Source organism: Zootoca vivipara, chromosome 4, assembly GCF_965207765.1.
Source record: "Zootoca vivipara chromosome 4, rZooViv2.hap1.1, whole genome shotgun sequence".
NCBI lineage: Eukaryota > Metazoa > Chordata > Lepidosauria > Squamata > Lacertidae > Zootoca > Zootoca vivipara.
This window is the reverse complement of record NC_142587.1, coordinates 38,108,991-38,130,389: the sequence shown is the minus strand read 5'-3', so window position 1 is coordinate 38,130,389 and position 21,399 is coordinate 38,108,991. Positions and strand designations below refer to the sequence as shown.

The 21,399-nt window shown below is 42.2% G+C and overlaps 1 protein-coding gene across 1 annotated transcript in view; it reads right to left on the bottom strand.

Moving 5' to 3' along the window:
- GLRA2 (glycine receptor alpha 2) overlaps positions 1-21,399 on the bottom strand; it is a 117,362-nt gene that overhangs the window by 44,376 nt on the left and 51,587 nt on the right. Inside the window, exons 6-8 of the mRNA XM_088667739.1 lie at positions 20,364-20,446; positions 15,148-15,285; positions 13,176-13,390 (exon numbers count right to left, since the gene is read on the bottom strand). Of these exons, the coding sequence (XP_088523865.1) occupies positions 13,176-13,390; positions 15,148-15,285; positions 20,364-20,446 (436 nt within the window). The remainder of the gene's footprint in view (positions 1-13,175; positions 13,391-15,147; positions 15,286-20,363; positions 20,447-21,399) is intronic.

Here is a 21,399-nt window from a genome sequence, read left to right as displayed (position 1 = left end):
TCAGCTGGAACTGGGTCACCATAGCCATGGTGTGTCGTGTGCATAGAGTTGCTTAATGTGTTTTTATTTCTGTCAATTCCATTGAATACTTACCTGATCCACAACTCCTGGACTAATGTGTGAATTGGAATGTACTTATCCTTTGGATTTTGCACTTTTCAGCTTAAAGGATGTACCCAAATACATTACTAAATGGATCTAGAAATGTGTACATTGAGATAAAGTATGTATTAAAAATGCATTTTGTGATAAAATGCATAGCACATTACACATTTAAATTCAGAAAGAGGGCAGAACAAGAATGAATATATGTGAAATTGGCATGGAATGTGAAAAAGACTGATCGATCTCTTCCTAGTGCTCTGGTACTTACATTCTTGAAAGCACCCAAAAAAGACAATTCTAAATAGTGCCATTCAGTATCCCTGAAACTCACTGAGACAGATAAGAGCAACCTTTAGTTCTCTGAACTTAGTTAAAACTGTCCACACCTCTCTGAGCCGCAAAGGTTGTCTGCAGCATCTGTTGAGTTTACAAAAGATTTCCCATGCCCTCTCTACTCACAGCTGGAAAGCCCGAGAAAAGGAGCACCTTTTATGGTATCTTGGCAACTCCACTCTCTCAGAAAAGAAAATGTGTGAAATATGAGATAGATACACACAGAGGGAGTTGGAACAAACAAGAACTATATATCTATGCCTTACATTACATAAGTTATTTTTAGATCCAAATCATATCATTGATTTGGTAAATAAATAGAGATGAGTTAACGCCTTACTTTTGACAATCTGCAATCTGTTAACTGTTGGGTACAATGTGGGGTTTTTTTTTTGTTGGATACAAAAAGAAGAATTTTTTAGTCACTGCCAGATACTGTTTTTAATATTTGCTGCTTCAGATACATTAGAGGTATTCTAATTAGCCACCTCCAGTTGTTTCTTAATACCAAAATGTATTCCAGCTGGGCTTTTAAATGGTCATAGAATCATAGACTTGGAAAGGACCACAAAAGTAATTTAGTCCAACCCCCTGCAATGCTGGAATCTTTTTGCCCAATGTGGGGCTCCAACCCATGATTCTGAAATTAAGAGTCTCTTGCTCTACCAACCAAACTATCCCAAGAATTACTGATGGAGAAGATAGGCTCTTAGATGTTAACACCAAGCAAAATGGAATATTGGGGATCCCTAAACCTATGCACTAAGGATGCAATCCCATACACCCTTACCTAGGACTGCCTTGTGAAAAGAAAGAGATTTTAATGCCTGGATGCAAGTTTTTCTTGGCAAACTTCCCAGAACAGCAAACTATTGCTTGAAACGGCTCGCTGCATGTTTATTTGTTAAATGAGGTTTTAACGTCTATTCCAGTTACTGAATTTTCCACCTTTTGGGAATCAGTACAAGATAAAGCAAATGTAGCACCTTGTCCCCTAAACTGTTAAATACATTTAAGAAAAACAAACCAGCTGCAGCAGCACCTAAACTGATGATGCATGGCTTTAGAAATGCAACCATGTAATATGGAAAAATAGAGAACAAGGAAAATATCAAGAACCTGTTGTGTATGATTAGTCTGTGGTATATTGGACAGGATGCATCCCTTAAAAAACTGGATTTTTACTTGCTTCAGTTATACATAGCTGTCAAGTTTTCCCTTTTCTCGCAAGGAAGCCTATTCAGCATAATGGGATATCTCTTTAAAAAAGGGAGAACTTGACAGCTATGGTTATAGACTGTAAAAAGTTCCACCCTTGACTCTTGATGTGCTTTTAACGAGGAGCACCTGCACACATGCACGTCTCCCTACATGGAGCTAGATTCTCACTATCCTATGTAATAGCTAAAATGAACCCTTAATGATTAGGATTAGATTATCATAACAACAGTGTTTGTGGGAATCATTGCTAAATGTTTCCCATTTGCCTGGATTCAACAGGGCTCTTATTAGGCTCTTACTTTATTTGTATATTGTATATTCTGCCCCTCAACCCAAGTGGCCCAAGGTTAGATTGTTCAAATATAAAAGACAACATAAACCATAAAGCACAATAAAAACCTATCAACTTACATATCCACCACCATATCTCCCCAAATATTCAGAAAGCCTGTTCATGGGTTGTCACTGAAATACAGACAAAGCAGGCACATCAGGGGGGGAAAGAGTGTTTCACTACCTCCCCGAGAAGGCCCTCTGGTGCATCATAGATCTCCTGACCTCAGGTAACATTAATACTACCAGAAGATCATAAGAGCTGGGCAACTTTTTGCAAGGACCAGGAGCTCCTTGAGAAACCTGGGGTCCAAGCTATGAAGGTCTTTAAAAAACTCAGAACCAGAATTTGTATTGTATCTGGAAACCAACAGGAAGCCAGTGGAAATGTTTCAATGCCAACAAGACATGTTCTTGGTGATGTCCCAATCACTCTGCCATAGCATCAGAGGCCATGATCTCTCCCTCTACTTATGTCTCTCTCACACACATCCGCTTTAGAGGAGGAGACAAAAATGGCTAATCAGCTCTAGCCGGGACAGCCCTTTCTCTTGCCAGCCCCTTCAGCTGACATGAATTTCTGGGCTAGTGTCATACCCAGCAGAATTCCTTCCTTTCCCTTTACTGTGCATGCCCCCCCCGCCCCCCCATGGATGAATGCTACCACTCTTGTAGCATCCCTGGCCAGAACAATCATTCCATTGGAGAAGCCAGCAACTTCTTGATGGTACAATACCCAACACCACCTCTTCCTACATATATTGTTTTTCAATGTTTTGATTTCCAGTGTAAACTCAGCGGCGGAGCTTCATGCATCCAGGCGGAGAGCAGGCGCACTGCCCCCAGGGACGTGGCACGTGTTTGAGGGTGGGGCGTGCATTTTGGGGGCGGGGCAGGAAGTCGAGATGGCGCCCTGGGATCGCGCTGCTCGGGGTGCCCCCCCATCTTCCTACGCCCCTGTGTACACTAATACACCAAACCAGAGAAGTGACATGGCAGACATGCACCAGAGTGTTTATCTTATAACAGGAATTTATTCATACTACATGAACAACTTTTGCATTTAAACATGTCTGAGAGCCACATGACAATACCAATCAAAAGCCTTGTTAATTATAAAACCACTTCCGCATCGCATGGAGGTGGTGTTGTGGGCATGGACTGACTGAATCCCCGCGATGGGGGCTGAGAGCTCAGCCCCCTCGTGGGATGGAGTTCCCGCCTCCGTCATAGCTGGGCCGACCAATAGGGTCGGCCGGGAGGCGAGGCTTCCCCTGTTTAAATTAAGTCGGAGGCGGGGACGCTGCCTCTTTTCGCCCCGGCACCCAGCGCGATCGGTTGGATATAGCCGGTTAGGTTCCAATGCCTAAGCCAATACCGCTCAACATCCGAAACCAATAAAGTTGTGGCCTTTTCGCCCACTTAAAATTCAATTCACTGTGTCTTGTGTCTTATTTCCTGGGGAGGGAGGGACATTGCCACACAACCATTGAGAAACAGCACCACTCCATTGCGCTCTCTCTCTCTCTCTCTCTCTCTCTCTCTCTCACACACACACACACACACACACACACACTTAATGCTATCTTCTTTAATTCCTTACCCATCCTTACTTCAAAAATAAGCAAAGATAAAATGGGCCGGTACTTTATGTTTGAGGAGTTCTTGGCCCAGTTTCACAAAGCTGATCTCAGCTTCGTTCTTGCCTTTGGATCTGAGAATATCCAGTGACAAAAGAAAGAGAAAGCTCTTATCAAAATTGCATACCCATTTTGACCTTGCTGTTTGTCAGTACAAAACACAAGTTTGTATCTTGAGTGCTTTCCTCATAACTTATTTGCAAGCACTGCAAATAAAGCTGCTGGCTTTAAAAAACTGTAAACAAAAGGAGGGCGGGATGAGGAAGAAAAGCAACACAAATGCGAGGAACTCTCTCCTGCCTCAGTTGTAAGTTCCCATCTCCTGAAAAAACTGCAAGCGTATCCTTGATTTTTTTTGTTTTTGCCCCCCCCACTGTACGAGAAAGTACACGCAACAATAAATATGACTGTATTTAGCTGGCGAGATAATTGATTTTAATTATTATAATTTAATGGCTCATTACATATCCTTCTGTCATCCATGCCTCAGTGTGATTCCCCCACCCCTTTGCTGTGTTTCCTTTTCTTATGTGGGGGGAAAAGTATCAGTGATTTATTTTCTTGCACATGCTTAAACTTAGAATTCCATTTGTATTCTTCTTCTTCTTCTTCTTCTTCTTCTTCTTCTTCTTCTTCTTCTTCTTCTTCTTCTTCTTCTTCTTCTTCTTCGCAAAGGAATAATCTGAGTTTGTTTTGTTCTAATATGTAAACATCATTTGTATAAGTGTCCGAGGTCTCAGTTATTTTTCCTCTAAAGCTCCTGGAAATTTAGCAACACAAGCATTTCCTACAATGGCATTAAAATCCTGGGAAAGTTTCATTCTCCTAAATGCCTGCATGTCAGGTTACTGTTAAAGGCACAGGAACAAAGCTACCTTTTTATAACAAAAAAGGTTGGCAACCTTAGACCTATCTTCAGGGGTTGGAGACTTAGAAATCAGGGATGCATGCACACCATACATTGAAAGCACATTTAAATAACATCCTCCATACCAATAAAAATATTCTGGGAACTTTAGCAGTGTGGACTGATCAGACTAGTGTGGGGCCCTTCTGAATGTGGAGGGATATAGATCAGACCCATGTGTAGGTAATTAACAAAATAATTGGCTGGGCACCTAGATTCAAAATGTAGGGCTTTTCACATTCTCCAGCAGGAGGAAGCCCCCAGCAGAGTTAAAAACACTCTCAGATTTAAGCAGTAAGTACAGTGTGGAATCTAGGTTGTTAAACCCTTTTGCATATCCCATTTAGTCTGCTTTAAAGCTCCTGCCACCTTCTCTCAATCCATCATAGCTGCCAAGTTATCCCTTTTTTAAAGGGATTTTCCCTTATGCTGAATAGGCTTCCTCGCGAGAAAAGGGAAAACTTGGCAGCTATGCAATCCATCTAGCAGTGAGCAGACCACACACTCTTAAATAAATTTAAAAAGCTTTACTTACTAAATCCAAAGGTCTGAATCATGCATTGTTCCATGCAGCAGCAAGGAGAACACAGGTAGATTACTCTTGGATGCAAAGTACACTATATAGTTCCTAGTGGTTTTTAAAGGGGGTACTCAAGGGTATGCAGTACCAGCACCTTTTTTTCATTGTTAAAAAGTGTGGCACTTACTGTAACAACTTCATGGTGAGTACCGGCACCTAATTTTCTAGGGGGGGGGGAGCACTAATAGTTTTAAACATGAACTTGGAGTAAGTTCAGACATGTCTGTCCTGGTCAGTTACATGATGGGAGACAGTGAGTAAAGGAAGAGTAGAAGCTTCACCTCCTTCCTCATGGAGGTAATGGGTGACCTAGCTGAGTCTAGGAATAGACCTTGCTTGTCTTAACCCCTTCATACGCTAACTAGCACTTATGCATAGTTAGGTTTGACTGCAATTTCCTACACCGAGCCCCTGGTCAGTACCCGACCTGGCCAACCCTCTGCCTCAGATACCTTTTTAAAACTTGAGATGCTAGTGATTGAACCTGAGACCTTCTAGAGGCAAAGCATTCAAGAACTATACCCCGCTCCCAATGGCCTGGTTCAGTTTACATCCGCATATATTTGACAGGTACAGCTGTCATTCTTTAATTGAGACGCAAGCATATCTGCAAGACGGCTATCTAATAATCCAAATATTGAATGAGGCTGACCAAATGAACCTGCTATATAGTTCATTACACCCGCTCCATGCCTTTAAATGAGAAAAGTGCTCAGAGCAATTTGTCTAAACTGTGAACAGCTTTTACGGAAGCCTCATTAATGTATGGAAACTGTGAAGCTAATCAACTCTTAGAACCATGTTTGGGGAATTTTACATTAACCAATTTGCTCCACTGCAGGTACTGCTCAGGCAGGCTTTTCACACAGAGAGTTTTTTGCGGCCTTGCTAAAATTATAAAGCATCTGTCTTTGCCCCAGTCATCCTAGAGAAACACGAATATATTTCTCCCCAAATATATGCCACCAAAGTCATGATAAATAGGCTACCACTATCAATACAACAGTAATATATTGCTCTTGTCTCTTGCTAGATAGGAGGAAAGGGAAAGCAAGTCGATGATATAAAATGGAAACCAACAGATTTCAGGAGCGCTATTTCAGCGCTCCAGAAATAAGCAAAAGACAGTATTTCTTGTTTCCATACTTAACTATCCTACAAAATATATGTAACAACACAACAGGGCATACAGTTGCTTGAACCAAAATAGGAACCAGATCGGAAGCTATTGTGAGGAGATGTTCTTAGATTCTACAGGCTTATTCAGGGCGCCAGTTAGGGGCTTTGCTGTTCCCCTTGAGTTCGGCTTGCTAAAGGCATCAAAGAAAATGGGCTGTGGGCAGATGCAAAAGGGCTGGGATTGACTGAAAAAGTTTCTCCGTCCCAGCTATATTCATCATCATTGGCTGTTTTATTTTCAACTACTTTCCTAATGGTCTCTAGCATACAGTTCACTTTCCTGCCCCCCCCTTGCAACTGCTGCACAATGAATTGACATTTTCACTGACTTCTCCAAAACAACCCCAAGATCTCTTTCTTGGTACACCACTGTCAGTTCAGACCCCATCAGTGTGCATGTGAGGTCAGGGCTTCCTGCTTCAAAGTGCATCACGTCACCCTTGATTGCATTTGTCATTTCAATGCCCATTCCCCCATTCTGACCATTAGCCATGGTGGTTGTGGCTGATGAGAGCTAGAGGGCCACAAGTTCCCCATCCCTGCTCTGGACCAAGTTAAAAAGCACTTGACCCAATCCAGATCCTTGGGGACCCCAACCTCGTAGATCTCTCACTTGTGAGAACCATTCATTCATTCCTACTTTCTCTGTTTCGAGTTCTTTAACCAGTAACTGAGCCAAAAGCAGGTCCATCTGCTGACTGCTAAGCTTCATCAGGAGCCTATTTGAAAGCTCAAGTACACTGTGTCTTCTGGGTCACCCCTATCTTCATGATTATTGAAGCTCTCAAAGAACTCTAAAATAGAGCTTTTAGACAGAGCGTACCTTGCCTTCAGTCAGAGATCTGTTTGGATGACAACTAAATCTAAGCACAGTAAATTGACCGTAATTCATAATTTATCTAACAAGATCGTACAAGTAATTAGTGGAACAGACCTCTGCTGAAGGTGCATTTCTGTACTTGGGCTCCAGTCTTGGTTAAAATCTTCCTAGGTTGCCTGCTGACATGACTAAGAAAGCAGGGACTTGCAACAACAACAACAACAAAATAGTAATGATGGGTGAATGCTAAATTGGTTGATAGAGAAGTAGAGAACACATAAGACGATAGCCAGTGGCTTTTTATTTTTTATTTTTGAAACAAAAGAACAAAGATTTTGAGCAGGTCTACAAAAGGGTTTATTCTAGCACAATACTTTTTCGTGTGTGTGTGTGTGAATTGCAATTGAGCTATTTCTGTATGTTGTGTTGTGCAGAATGCAAACCTCTTTTTATTTTGGCACACTGCTGCTACAGTCTGCATGAAAACCATTGTCTTAGTCAAAAGCTCCTTAATCCAAAATAAATGCTGACACTTCAGGTAACAATAGTTGGCAAAGAACAGTTTGTAAATCACAAGCGGAGCAAGTGTTTGCTTTGTTCTGTGTACTGAATAGATACCAAAACCTGCCCTGTTCAGGTGCCTACTCCTCAACGTGAACAAAAGCATTGATATGTTTAAGCAGGCCTAAATGGTTCCAGTTATCAAAATGATACATATGGAGGAAAGGGAACCATAATGAAAGAGGACACAATAGCAGTGCTAAAGAATGACCTAAACACCAAAGCTTCGTGAATGTGTGCAGTCACTGGCAGTCTGCTCACAGCAGCCAGTCCCAGCAAGCGAATGCAATTACGCCATAGAATCCAGACTTTCAAACACGAGATTGAAAAATTTATAGGTATTTATAACAGTGCGATTGCTGATCTTTTGTGAAATCCAAATATTCTTTCTAGAGCCTTAAAAAGCCTTTATGATGTGGAATAAGGACAACTGGGTGGGCAGGTTGGGGGGGAAGTTCCATGTTACTTGTGTCACACTGTGCATTAAAAATAGGTTCCCACTGAGGGCTTGTTCATCCCTTGGTATATATTTGGATCATTATTCAAATAACTGCTTAGGTAACCACCCAACAAAGGAACAAAAGTGGTGACAGTCCCCAAATATGCATCATTCCCATGTATGTTTCCAGGACCGTCTGAAACGCCCCTGCCGCTGTGGTGCGCCGGATCTCTCTGGCGCCCTCCCGCCCCGTTTCCTAGTGCAGTGGGCGGGTGGGCGCAGCTGCACGGCAGACCGGCGGATCAGCCGGCCAGCGGGCGGGCGCAGCTCGCAGTGCCTTTCTGGCGGGCCGGTGCCATGGTGCCCTGCGCCACCGGGGGTCTACCTAGAGCTGGGCCTGTATGTTTCAATGTAACCTCAAAGTGTCCCACTCATTGAATTACAAAATGAAACAAAATCAGGGATGAGGGAGTCAGCAAGAGGAAAACTTGTGTTTTGTTCAGCTCAGCCCAGCCCAGGGCACCCTGATAAAATCCATTTCAGTTTCTCTCTTTTCCAGTCCACCTTTCCACAATGCCACATCTGTCCATGATTACTTTTTTTTAGTCCTCATGAAAATTCATCAACTTTTCTACGAATATATATATGTGTGTATATATACAGTAATACCTCTGTGAACGTCCGCCTTGTCTAGCGCCCATTCCGGTGAACGTCCACGGCAAACCCGGAAGTACTGGAACGGGTTACTTCCAGGTTTGTCGCTCTTGCATGCGCAGAAGCGCAAACCGCTCCACTTGTGTGCGCAGACGTGGTGCTTTGCCCTGCATCCTTTTGGGCTAGCGGCCGGGGCTCAGGAATGGATCCCGGGCTCAAAACAAGGTACGATTGTATATTTCTTCTATGCAATTTTTGCAAAGCATTTCTCCCTAACGCAACAGATTTTTGCATGTTATTTCCACTAATATATTCATAGTTTTTAGCAGTTTGCCCTAGCATATGAATTGTTGTACACATCACCTGGTTGGAGAGATGCATTGCAAAATTCAGGGGAATGCAATTTTTGAAATTTTGTATTGTTTCAGAAAGTGCAGATCTGGTAGGCTCGCCTTTAAATGTGAACTGCATAAAATTACCCTTGATCCATCCCTGCAGTCATAAGGGGCAATATGTCAAGAGCTTGGAAGTGATTCAGGGCACCTCCAGACCCTCTTTTTACTGGGCATTCACCCTGATTTGCTTGCAAAAAGCTTACACAAAGGTTAGATTATTCCTGATCTTTATGGAGCCTTTGTTCTGATTTGTTTGGGGTGAGCTTTACACACCATGGCAAAACATAGTGAATGGATTTCCATGAATGTGCCAGTCTCATCCACTTTGCTCCCTCTCTACTATGTGTGGGAGAAACAAACCATAATACCTGTTTGGATGTTATCTCAATAGAGCTAAGGCTTGTTCTTGGCTTACTGATTGTGATTTGTATAGACTATGGTCTCTGGTTCAGGTGTTATGATAAGGCAGGAATCGTGGTTTGTTCATCTCACATATTAATGGGCAATATCCGTGTGCTCATGGTCAATCATTCACTGTGGCATTCATCATTGCATGCAAACTAGGCCACTGAGAGGTACTGTAAAGCCTGTTTCAGGCCCAGAAAAAAGCAAACGAACCGCAGAAGGACAAGGAGTTTGCACTACCATTTTTAAAGATACTAATTCTATCGTTGCTTTTAAACATCCGACTTTACAACAAATTCTTTGGAGCTTTTTCAAGAAGTCCCAATATTGGATATTTCAACACTCTGCCCAATGAGTTGAACATGCACAAAAAGATGGTTACGCATGCTATAGAGTATATTTTGTGGCATTTTGTGGATTAGTGTTTTCTCAGGCAAAAAACCAATGCCTATAATTATGCAGCACACCTGTTACTGTTGGTGCATTTCCATGGAAACCAGACACAAAGCCTTGGCATCTCGTGTTTCATTATATAGATGGAAACATATAGATATAAAAATCTCAAAATCTTTGTATATTATGTAAGATCTTTCAGGTTACAAACTAACAAAGCAATCTTAAGTGGGGTGTGAGGATAGTACTTTCTAAGCCCTGGCTGCCGGTCAGAGCAGCTGCCAGTCAGAGCAGACAGTGCAGAGCTAGATGAACCAATGACCTGAATTCCTATGTTTCTACTAAGAAAAGGACATTGACTATCTGTGAACATTTGCAAACTGGTTGTAGTTTGCTTGCCCAACTCAGTTACAGAATTGTACATCTCAGGTAACTCTAAAGGTGTAGGTAAAATGTTTTGGAAGTGTATTATAGAGAGCCATGTTTGACTGCATACAACAATCCATCTTCAGAGAAGCAATCTCGATGTCTTCAGAATAGAACAGCATTAGTATCAGGGAATCTGACATGAAGAAGAGCAGTAGCTGTGAAAGAAATAATCATGTTTTGTTGTTGTTGTTGTTATTTAGTCGTTCGTGTCCAACTCTTCGTGACCCCATGGACCATAGCACGCCAGGCACTCCTGTCTTGCACTGCCTCCCGCAGTTTGGTCAAACTCATGTTCGTAGCTTCGAAATAATCATGGCAGGCCCCCAAATATACGGTTTAATGTTCCTCAACTCAACGAGTCCAGATTTAGAAATTTTGATAATCCTTTTCATGTAATTAGAATGTTCCCTTCCACAGTTACAAATTATTCTTTTAAAAATCACCCTTCTTTGTTTCCTAGAATTATTTATTTATTTGTCAACCACTAGCTCATATAACAGGAAAATGTCTCAAAACACCACCTTCAAACTTTTCACAGTTTGAACACTGCTGTCAGTCAAAGGTAATTCCGCTAGCAATCATATTAAGTAAGCAAGTCATAGTGTCTAGTTGTAGGTCTATTAAATCCATCATATAATCAGTAAAGAAGGTCCGCTATCTGGTTTGAGGTCCAGCCTCAATACACCATTGTGTCCAATCCCTTGCTTCACAAAGTGGGGCTGCTGTTGAATTGAATAGGGCCTAACCCGAGTACTGTGGCATTGACTCTGGGAAACAATTATAAGTCAGATCCTTACAAGCATCAAATCAGAACCAATCCCACATTTAAACAGTTACATTCTCCCTCCTTGTGGGCCCTTCTTCAATTGCGTCCAGCTATCACACCTTTCGGGACCCAGGTGGCGCTGTGGGTAAACCACTGAGCCTAGGGCTTGCTGATCAGAAGGTCGGCGGTTCGAATCCCTGTGACGGGGTGAGCTCCCGTTGCTTGGTCCCAGCTCCTACCAACCTAGCAGTTTGAAAGCACGTCAAAATGCAAGTAGATAAATAGGAACCGCTACAGCGGGAAGGTAAACGGCGTTTCCATGTGCTGCTCTGGTTTGCCAGAAGCGGCTTTGTCATGCTGGCCACATGACCTGGAAGCTGTACGCCGGCTCCCTTGGCCAATAATGCGAGATGAGCGCGCAACCCCAGAGTCGGTCATGACTGAACCTAATGGTCAGGGGTCCCTTTACCTTTATCACACCTTTAACATAATATTCCTTTACTCATCAGAAGGCATCTATAAGCAATCCATCATAAAGCCAGGCCAAGACATTTTTCTGCCTGAGGCAAAGGACAATATGGCACCCTCTCATTCAACATATAGAATCCAGCTGGACTGCCAGGAGTCTCTAAGCTCAACACTGGTGATTTGACAGTGTCTTCCATCTGGAGACAAGAGGCTAGCTTAGGAGTAAATGCTTAGGAGTTGCAGCTCCACACCCCAGTCATTTCAGGAGGCTGCCTAATTCTGTTCCTATCTGCTCTATACATTTCCCCGGGAAATGTAACAACACTCAGCACCCTTAACAAGCTATTGCCAGGCCAACTGAAAAATAAAAGGCTGGAAGGACCAATAGTCTCACCAGGAAAAAAGCAGTTTCATGTGTTCTAAACGGTTATCCGTATGTAAAATGTCACATACATTTGTGATGACAATATCGAAGTATTCGCCATCAAACATTTCATTCCTTACAATCCGCATGTAAAACCACGTCTTCTGCAAAGCAAGCCACTCAGTTGAGCCAACAGTGATGAATCACCAGATTTTTCAGCGGTGTTTCATTTTTACCACCAGAAGAGCAACATCAACAAAATCTGTGCAATTTTCAAAGTTTCAGCAAAATATCCCATTTCAGCAGACTACACTACAGTATCTTCAAATATAATTAAATGTGAGTCATTGCAGATCATGGCCTTGAAAGATGACCAAGCTGTGTGGAATCATTCTACTGCTTTTATGTGGGAAGTAGCAACCCCGTCATGTTCAGCTGAAGATGTGAACAGAGCCTACAGACATATAAGCTGCTTGTTTATGGGCTCTGCATGTGCAATTGATGGAAAACCATGTTCATGTTTGGTTTTGTAACTGGAAGGACAAGGGAGCAGCAACAAAGCTCCCCTTACTCAAAGGAGGAGTTTTCCTAAATATAAGCGCACCCTGATCCTAAACGTGTTCATAACAGCATAAGTCACATTCAAATCAGTCAAGTTTCCTTCCATTTAAACATGCTTAGGAATCCAATGGAAACATTTAGAAAGCATAATCAACCCAATATACATGGACTCGTAAGGAAGGTTTCAGGAGATGTAAATTAGTAAACAGAGGCCAAGAACGCAATCAGAGAACAAACTTTTGCATTGTGTGGGTGCAACCATCGGACACTTTCATTGGCCCAAAGCTGCCCACACAATTCCAATGATTCTGTCTCCTCATGTTGGACCAGCGTTCCTGTCAACCCCAGCATAGGGCTTCCCAAGAGGAATCATGACCTTATCCTGTTCCTTCCATATGTTGCATTACGTATTTTAACTCTCACGCTCTTGCACACACAGGAGCCCCCTCTCAGAGTAAAAAGGACCAAATTCAAAGATCTCACCAGGGCAGAGCACATGGAGAATTAGGCCATCTGGCAATTAAAATGTGTGAGGAAAAATTAAGGAGCACGGCACAAAAGATTATAGCAAAGAGCATTCACTGCTTTCCATTAGCGAATGGGTTAAGTGGAGAATCCTTACTTTTGGAAGAGAAGCTCTGGAGCCTGAACTCTGAGTGGTCATTGTCAGGACTGTGGTGATGCCCAAGGCAACTCTGGCTGGAGCAGCATCCATGTTGATCCAAAAAGAAACCCAGGACAAAATGACGATCAGCAGGCTAGGAATGTACATCTGGATTAAATAATATCCCATCTGACGCTCCAAATGAAACTTTACTTCAATGCATGTAAATTTTCCTAGAACATGAAATTGCTTTTATAAATCATTTTTGTACATTTTAATCTTCTTTTATTATGAGCATAAATTAACTGCCTTAGGCACAGGGAGTTTTGAAATGTCTAATATTATTCATTCATTCCTTCACCAAGGACTTCAAAATACTGCACAAATTCTTGTGGCTGGCATCCTATGTTGGTGGAGCTGACCTCAAGGTGCTCACTTGACATTTTATATCACTTGACGCAATTGACTGTAACACATTTTTTTCCATGGGGGGGGGGGCGGAGATACGCATTGTTTTTGTTGGATAGTTTATATATAGTTTTATTAATGTATAATGAGGGCTTTTGTAGTTTTATTCATGTTTTCAAATAGCAAACAGTTTTTTATTCCTGAACAATCAGATATGAAATACTTGTATTGGGGCATTTGGCCTGATGTTTTCAGCAATGTGAGTTGCTGTATCGAATAAACAAGCTCCTTTTAAAAACTGAATGGTGGATTATATCTTTGACAATGGAAACTATCAAAGTCACCAATGCTTGTAATTAGTAACTCGACTTGGAACATAATACTTGGCTGCATTCCAAATTCAGCAATGCTTGGAGTGAACTAGTTCACTGAACTAGTCCAAAAATTTATGAACTACACCTGAAAGTAGTTCCCCCAATTGCAGGGTGTGTAAAAACTGAATTTAAAATTAATTTTAGAGTAGAACTTTGAATAAGTTCTAGTTCTTCTTCTTGTCTCTTCCCTATCCCAACCCCAGCAGAAAACCTGGGCTCTTAGCTTTCTTTCTTTTTAAAGATACATGAACTGAACATCCATAATGAAACCAAGAAAGCAAAATGTGAAGGCATCTTTCTAAGGCTTATTAGGCAGATACAGAGGCACTGTTATAGTTAATGGTGCTTAGTCACTTAATCACTGTGGTTAAACAATCTGAAGGAAGGAATGTGAGGTAATTCAATTATCTTCTCAATTGAAGAGATTTCCTTTTTTCCCCCCAACAGGAACAGTTTTCAGAGAGAGAAGTAGAGGTACAGGAACAAAGCACATGATGGCTTGCACTGTGTGGCTGGCACCAATTAAACAAAAGAAACTTTTTTGAGTATGAAAATACAATTTTGGTGAAAACTTCACCTGTTGACATTCTGTCTGTCGGGCAACTTAATACTTGTGTGCTACCACTTTACTTCTGAGCACAGCAGCTTGCAAACATTCTGAATGCTGATAAAATGTTGTCAGGGATGAACTTGAACTGAACTAGTTCATTTTGTATAAGAGGAACAAGCTTCCGTTTGGACAGGGTTAATTGAACAAGAACTACTTTTTAAAATGAACTTTCCAAGCATTGCAATTGAGTGGCATTTCCCCTTAAAATGTTTTTCCTGGTTCAAATTTTAAAACAACCTCTTTTTTTTCCTGACCCTTTGGAGTGCCGTGTAGTCCACATAATGAAATAGTAAAGAACCAGATTTCATAGTAGCTACAGAGAAATGCATACATATACTGTTGGAAGATGACCCTTGTATATTAGATCAGCGTTCTCCAGCCTGGTGCTCTTCAGATGTCTTGGACTACAACTTTTAATTGTCTCTCGCCATTGGCCATGCTGGCTGGGGCTGATGGGAGTCAGGGGGGACACCAAGTTGGGGAAGGCTTTATAAAATGCATTACTCACCCTTCCACACCCAGCTTATATTTTACCCCTCCCACCCCATTTCCTAACATCTGCAGAAGTTAACTGTTAAAACAGTAAGCAAATGCTCACCAGTATTGTAATGTTTTGTGCAATAGCCAAGTTCTTTTTCTTCTTTCAAAATAAACTGTGGCAGAGTTAAGCCTTCTGCTACCTGCACTGGACCATCACTCATCCACTCAAATATCAGGTCATTCATAGTGTAGCCAACTAAAATAAACAAATTATATTTGATTAGATAATAACAGAGTAGCACAGTCTAAAAGCAAGAGAAACAAATTATGGCAGTAAAAGCGCTCTTGGTTTTCAGTGGGAAAACATCAATGGCAGATACACTAAATTAACTCTTAAACAGCACTATAATCACTACTTTTTCTCACAAAGAGTGACATGATAATAATGACTGTATACCTGCAGTATAAATAAGGGAAACACACAAAGATATCTATGATAAGACCATATTTGAGGGAATATATAATTCTAGCTGGGAATATATAATTCTAGCAGCCTTTTACCCTGTGTTGCTCTATAATTGCAAGAAACCAAAAAAATCAGTGCAGTAAAATCAATGAAGTTTTAAAAGGTTTAGTCTACCATATTGATTCCAAATGGCATCCAATTGTATCCAAATATACACAAAAGCCTGCCCCTTGATCTCAGGAACCACCATGCAAAATTTGGTAACAATATTTTAAGAGGTGCACAGCAAACAAACAGCTTTCCAACATATATATAGAGGGCCCACAACTTATGAGTAATTTATTTGCACAATGGCAGCTTTGCACCGGTGGAAGGAAAAATAAGTAAGTAAATAAATAAATGTAGAGCCCAGCGAATGGCGGGGGGTGTCTGGGATGGCCATCGTCTTCCACTGAGCATGCAGTTTTGGGAAGGACGCACATGGAGTAGGGAGGGAGGGAGGTGATACCTGCCTAGCCAGCCAGATCAACTGAATCAACCCTAGTGATCAACGGGGTGACAAATGTCACAGCCAGATTGCCCTCACATACAATGCTTCACTCATCCCCTCCTCTCCAGCCTCTGTTTCTGCCGCTGATTCTGGATTGCTGTCTGCCACAGCCTCTTCCTGCTCACTACTAAGGCCTGTTACCTCTTCAGCTTCTGACACCCCCTCCACCCAGTCTGTGTTAGCATAAATCCTCTGCATGGCACAGATGCTGCATGTGGCTGAATGTTTACTTTATATGATTGCTGTAACTTTCCCACACAGGAGCTCAAGCTGTAACCTGATCTCCTGTCATGTGATGTTCTTTGTTCTCTTTCTACTTTCACTTTCTTCTGAACTGGAGAGTGATGGCTGAACACACACTCTCTGAATAAACGTAGATTAGCACCTACGATTGTTTGCTGTCTTCTTTACCGAAGCCAGTGGCAGTAGTAAGAATATTGGTGATTTACACCCCAATATTCCAACAGTGGTAGCAGAGGATGGTTTCGATCCATCGACCTCTTAAAAGCGTGAAAACAGGCACGTAAACAGGCCTCAATCTGCAGCAGCTGATCCTGAGGAATTTCGCCTGCTTGGGAGTCATCGGTTCCTGCGTTCCAGGGGAGGAAGTGCACGGAAGTCTGCGTTCCTTATCAACGGGAGCAGTGAGTAACCGGGACTGATTTATAGCGGCAATAAAACCTCTAAAGTAGCAGCTTAATTGCAGATGCCTGCCGAAAGCCTAATTTGCAGCTTCTTAGTACTTTGAAGTCAGAAGCTAGCAGCACGCTTACAGAAGCAAGATGGCTAAAGCCGGGGATTCAGATCAAACACCCAAGAGTTTGTGTCCTCTGTTAAATGACTCAAATTACGCAACGTGGAGTGTTAAAATGGAATGTGTTCTTATCCGGCAAGGACTTATTGAGTTGATTCAGAACGCACCGCCCGTTTTGCCAGGCCAAAGGTGGTTGAATCGCAACGCACAGGCAAGGGCAACAATAGTTCTGCATTTGGACCCATCACAGCTGGTTCATATTCGGAACTTAGATAATGCTTATGATGTTTGGACTCATCTTCGGGACGAGCACCTTAGGTTGCGCGCCGGATCAACAATGTTATACTTTCAGAGATTAATTAATTTGCGTCTGAAGGAGGGAGGAGACCTGAGAGCCCATTTGCATCAGATGCGTCAACTACGCCAGGAGCTAGTTGACAGAAACGTCAATTTGGATGACGACATTTATTGCTTTACAGTGCTAAATAGCCTTCCCAAGTCCTATAATGCTATTGCAGCCCAGCTGGGGGCTCAAGACCCTCAGCAAATGACTGCAGCAGGAATTTATGCTTCATTGCTTAATGAGGACAGGACCCGCGCACAGGCGGAGGCCAACGGGGAGCGCTACTCACCCTCACCTGGTGCATCTGCAGAGACTGCACAAGCCCTTAAAACTGTGGTCAGATGCCAGTTATGCAATATTCCTGGGCACACAGCCAAGACATGCAGACGACCCCAGAAGGACTCAGGAAGTCAACAACAGGCTTCTGGGCCTAAGGGGCGAGGCAGCGGCGGTAGCGGCAGCAGCAGCAGCAGCGGCAGCAGCAAGGGCCCTACAGCACGCAAAATGCTTGTAATGCTCACTCAGCTTGATGACCAAGACGACAACGGGTCTTATCTGATCATAGATTCGGGATCTTCACACCATCTGGTGAACAACAAGAGACTGTTCCAGACTTTTGAAAAGCTGGACTCCATCGTGTCACAGGCAGATGGCAATTCCTTGAAATCCATTGGAAAAGGAACTATTTTTCTGAAATCTCTAAATTTGAGTATCAGTAATGTGTATCTTGTTCCAGAGCTGAAGCAAAACCTTTTCAGTGTTTCTCAAATTGATGAGAAGGGGTTTGAGCTGTGTTTTCACAGGGGCACCTGTGTGATTTCTAAAGATGGAGAAGTTCTTTTGACGGGACACAGAGACAAAGATAACCTTTTCAGATTATCTTATGATAAAAGTGATGCATGTTTTACTGTTGTTGATGATTGTTTGACAGGTCCAGAGGAGCCTAAGCAGACACAGAAGCAACCAACCAAGACAGGCCTAACACGTTGTTTCCAAATTGTTTCTGCAGGTGTATTTGGTCCTTTGCCAGAGTCCCTTGGCAAGGCAAAATTTTATCTTCTGATAACTGACCACTTCTCTAAGTATACGTGGTTTTATCCTCTGCAAAAGCCTCAGCAGGCTATTGTGAAATTTTCTGAATTTCATGCTAAGGTTGAACTGAAACATGGTTGTAAAATTGAATGTTTATTGACCAATGACATTCCTCTTTTTACTTCACAGGAGTTTCAAGCTTTTTTTGATGACAAAGGCATTCACCACAAGTTTGCCAAGACCCAGGCAGCTTGGGACAAAAACTTATGTGTTAAGGTTAACACTGAGTTAGAAGCAGGCATGCAAGCACAACTGCTGAGTTCAGGATTGTCTGAACAACTGTGGGCTGAAAGCATCTCATTTTTCCTTTACCAGTGGCTCAGACAGGTTCCTAAAGGACAGAAGCGTTCTCCTTATGAGATTCTGTTCCAACATAAGCCTGATGTGAGCAACACTAAGGTTTTTGGAACCAAAATGTGGGTGGCTTCGCTTGAGGGCAAGCCAGTCCAAGGCATTCTATTGGGTTTTGAGGAAGGTCAATACAGAGTTATGTTGCTTTCTTCCAATGAGGTGATTCTTACTCAAGAGGTAGAACACACTCCTACGCCACAAGAAACATATGTTCTTGATGAATTTCCCATAGGTGCCAATGATTTTGATGCTTCCTACACTGACACAAGTGGTAGTGATAATGATTCCTTTGCTGAAGGCTCTACCCCGAGTAGCTCTGACACAGGGGAGACAGTCATACACAAAGGAACTCATGCTGTTTTTAACAGACCATCATCGGATGATGAAAAAGTGCTTGAAGCACTAGATCCACTGTTTACCATTGGTAAGAGTTCTCCCAAAAGTCCTGAGGGGGAGAATCTCAGTAAACAGGATTTGCACCTCTCACGCAGGTCTGAGAGGATTAGAAGAGGACCCAAGAGGTATTCTCAGGAGTTTGCCAACACAGCAATTGCAAATTTAGCTGTGCTTAGAACTCCAAAACAGGCAGCAGTCACACAGGCGAAGCCACAACAACAGGTTGTCAAACGCAACACTGTTTCTGTCAACAGAGCAACTGCTCTGGTCCCCTGGAAGCCAAAGCTGGTCAATCCAGTCTCAGAGAGTTCCACAGCAGGAAAGTCCTACTTTGTTTATGGCAACTGTCTGTTCACTTCTCTTAATGATGCTCTCACATTTGCATCTTTTTCCATTTCAGGATTCAGGGGAGATGTTAGCATAAATCCTCTGCATGGCACAGATGCTGCATGTGGCTGAATGTTTACTTTATATGATTGCTGTAACTTTCCCACACAGGAGCTCAAGCTGTAACCTGATCTCCTGTCATGTGATGTTCTTTGTTCTCTTTCTACTTTCACTTTCTTCTGAACTGGAGAGTGATGGCTGAACACACACTCTCTGAATAAACGTAGATTAGCACCTACGATTGTTTGCTGTCTTCTTTACCGAAGCCAGTGGCAGTAGTAAGAATATTGGTGATTTACACCCCAATATTCCAACAGTCTGTTCCCTCTTCTCCCTCTGACCACTCCTCATCATCTCACCACCCATCCCCTTCTTCCCTTGGGGGTTCCTCGGGGGTGTGTGTGTGTTCCCAGCTGGTGTCTCCCACCACTCCTCTAATCCAGCCAGTCCATGACAGTAGGCTTCTGTGTTTCATCTTGTGTTCCATCTTGTCCTTTGCTTCAGACAGCAAAATGTCTTGGGCACCCAAACAAAGTTGACCTTACATATGCATAGCATGTGCACTGACACTGGGAAATAACTGCACCCTGAAAAGGTACCTATGTGGACAGAGAGCAAACAAATGTGTCTAGAGGTGAGGACAAATGGCTCAGCAGAGTTTGGAACACTCACCATTTGGGGAGAGGGGAAGGGAAAACCTCCCAAGGTCAGGAGCTAGCGCATCGGGCTCTGTGGCCTGAAAATACCCTTAGTGCTTAGGCTATCTAACAAGCATCATTAAAATGTGAGAGGGACAATTTAAACCTCGTTAGATGGAAACAGCAGCAGTTATTGCAGAGTTCTGTGTCAGCAGAAAAGGCGCGCCAGCAGCATAGTGTAAGAGAACATGAGGTTGTGGCAGCATAAAGGTGACATAAAATGCTGACATTTCAAGCAGTGAAATCATACATGGACACACACACACACAAACACACACACGGCATCTGATTACTTACAGCTCTCTAGCTGCATCGTACATGTTTGTACATCCATTGGAAAGTTCTTCAGGTCCATTGGACACGATAAGGTTAATGTTAGCCTAAAGGAGTGCAAGAGAGAATTAATTATATTTAGTAAGCATGGAATTATAAACAAAAATGGGATTCTTTTAAATGAGCCATTGTTACATGAAAAAGATCAAAGCCTGTTATCTGTCTATTAGTTCTGATGGCGAAACGAGGTCAGTATGCCATATGTTGCTTATCTTAAGAGTGGCTCTTTCACAGACAAGTCCCTTTGAACTCCAAAAAATAGTTGTCTGCTTCCAATGTACCATATATATATATATATATATATATATATATATATATATATATATATATATATATATTTTAATGACCTGGCAAACTGAATTAAAAATTGCTTTTTTCTGTTGCAAATTAACTATACGCCTCTCCTTGTAAATGGCATGCTAGAGTGGATTTATATGGAAACCAATCCTATGAATGCAGTTCTAATTTTCTTGACCTCTTTTTAAAAACATGCGCAGATTACAGTCACGAAACCTCTACTAAGAGTTGGTCAAGAAAGAGACATGTTAGTACAAATAGAATTATTAGTATCACACTGAGTAGTGAAATCAAATCTAAATTTGAGTCCAAACCTGGGCTGCACCTTTTATTAATTATTAGTATTATTATTATTATTATTATTATTATTTGCCATAACAGGACAAGGACTTTCAAAATGTTCAGATTAACAAATCACTAGAAAAAACAGGTGTAGTGTTACACTTCAGTGATCAGAAAGTCCAAGCTTTCCAGGAATGTATGAGGGTCTTTTTAAAAAAATTAATGGGGCTCAAGCTTGGTTACTGTAATGTCTCCAACGTTGGATTCCTGGTCATCAGTGAGGAGGACAAGGGCATTGAAACAGAAGGGGGAAACCCTAGAAGTGCATCAGCCCAATGAGCCACTGGGTTGCTTGTGCCGCAACCTATGGATGCGCTGTTGCTGTTCTCAGACTCAGAGGACCCTATCACAAGTCTCCTGT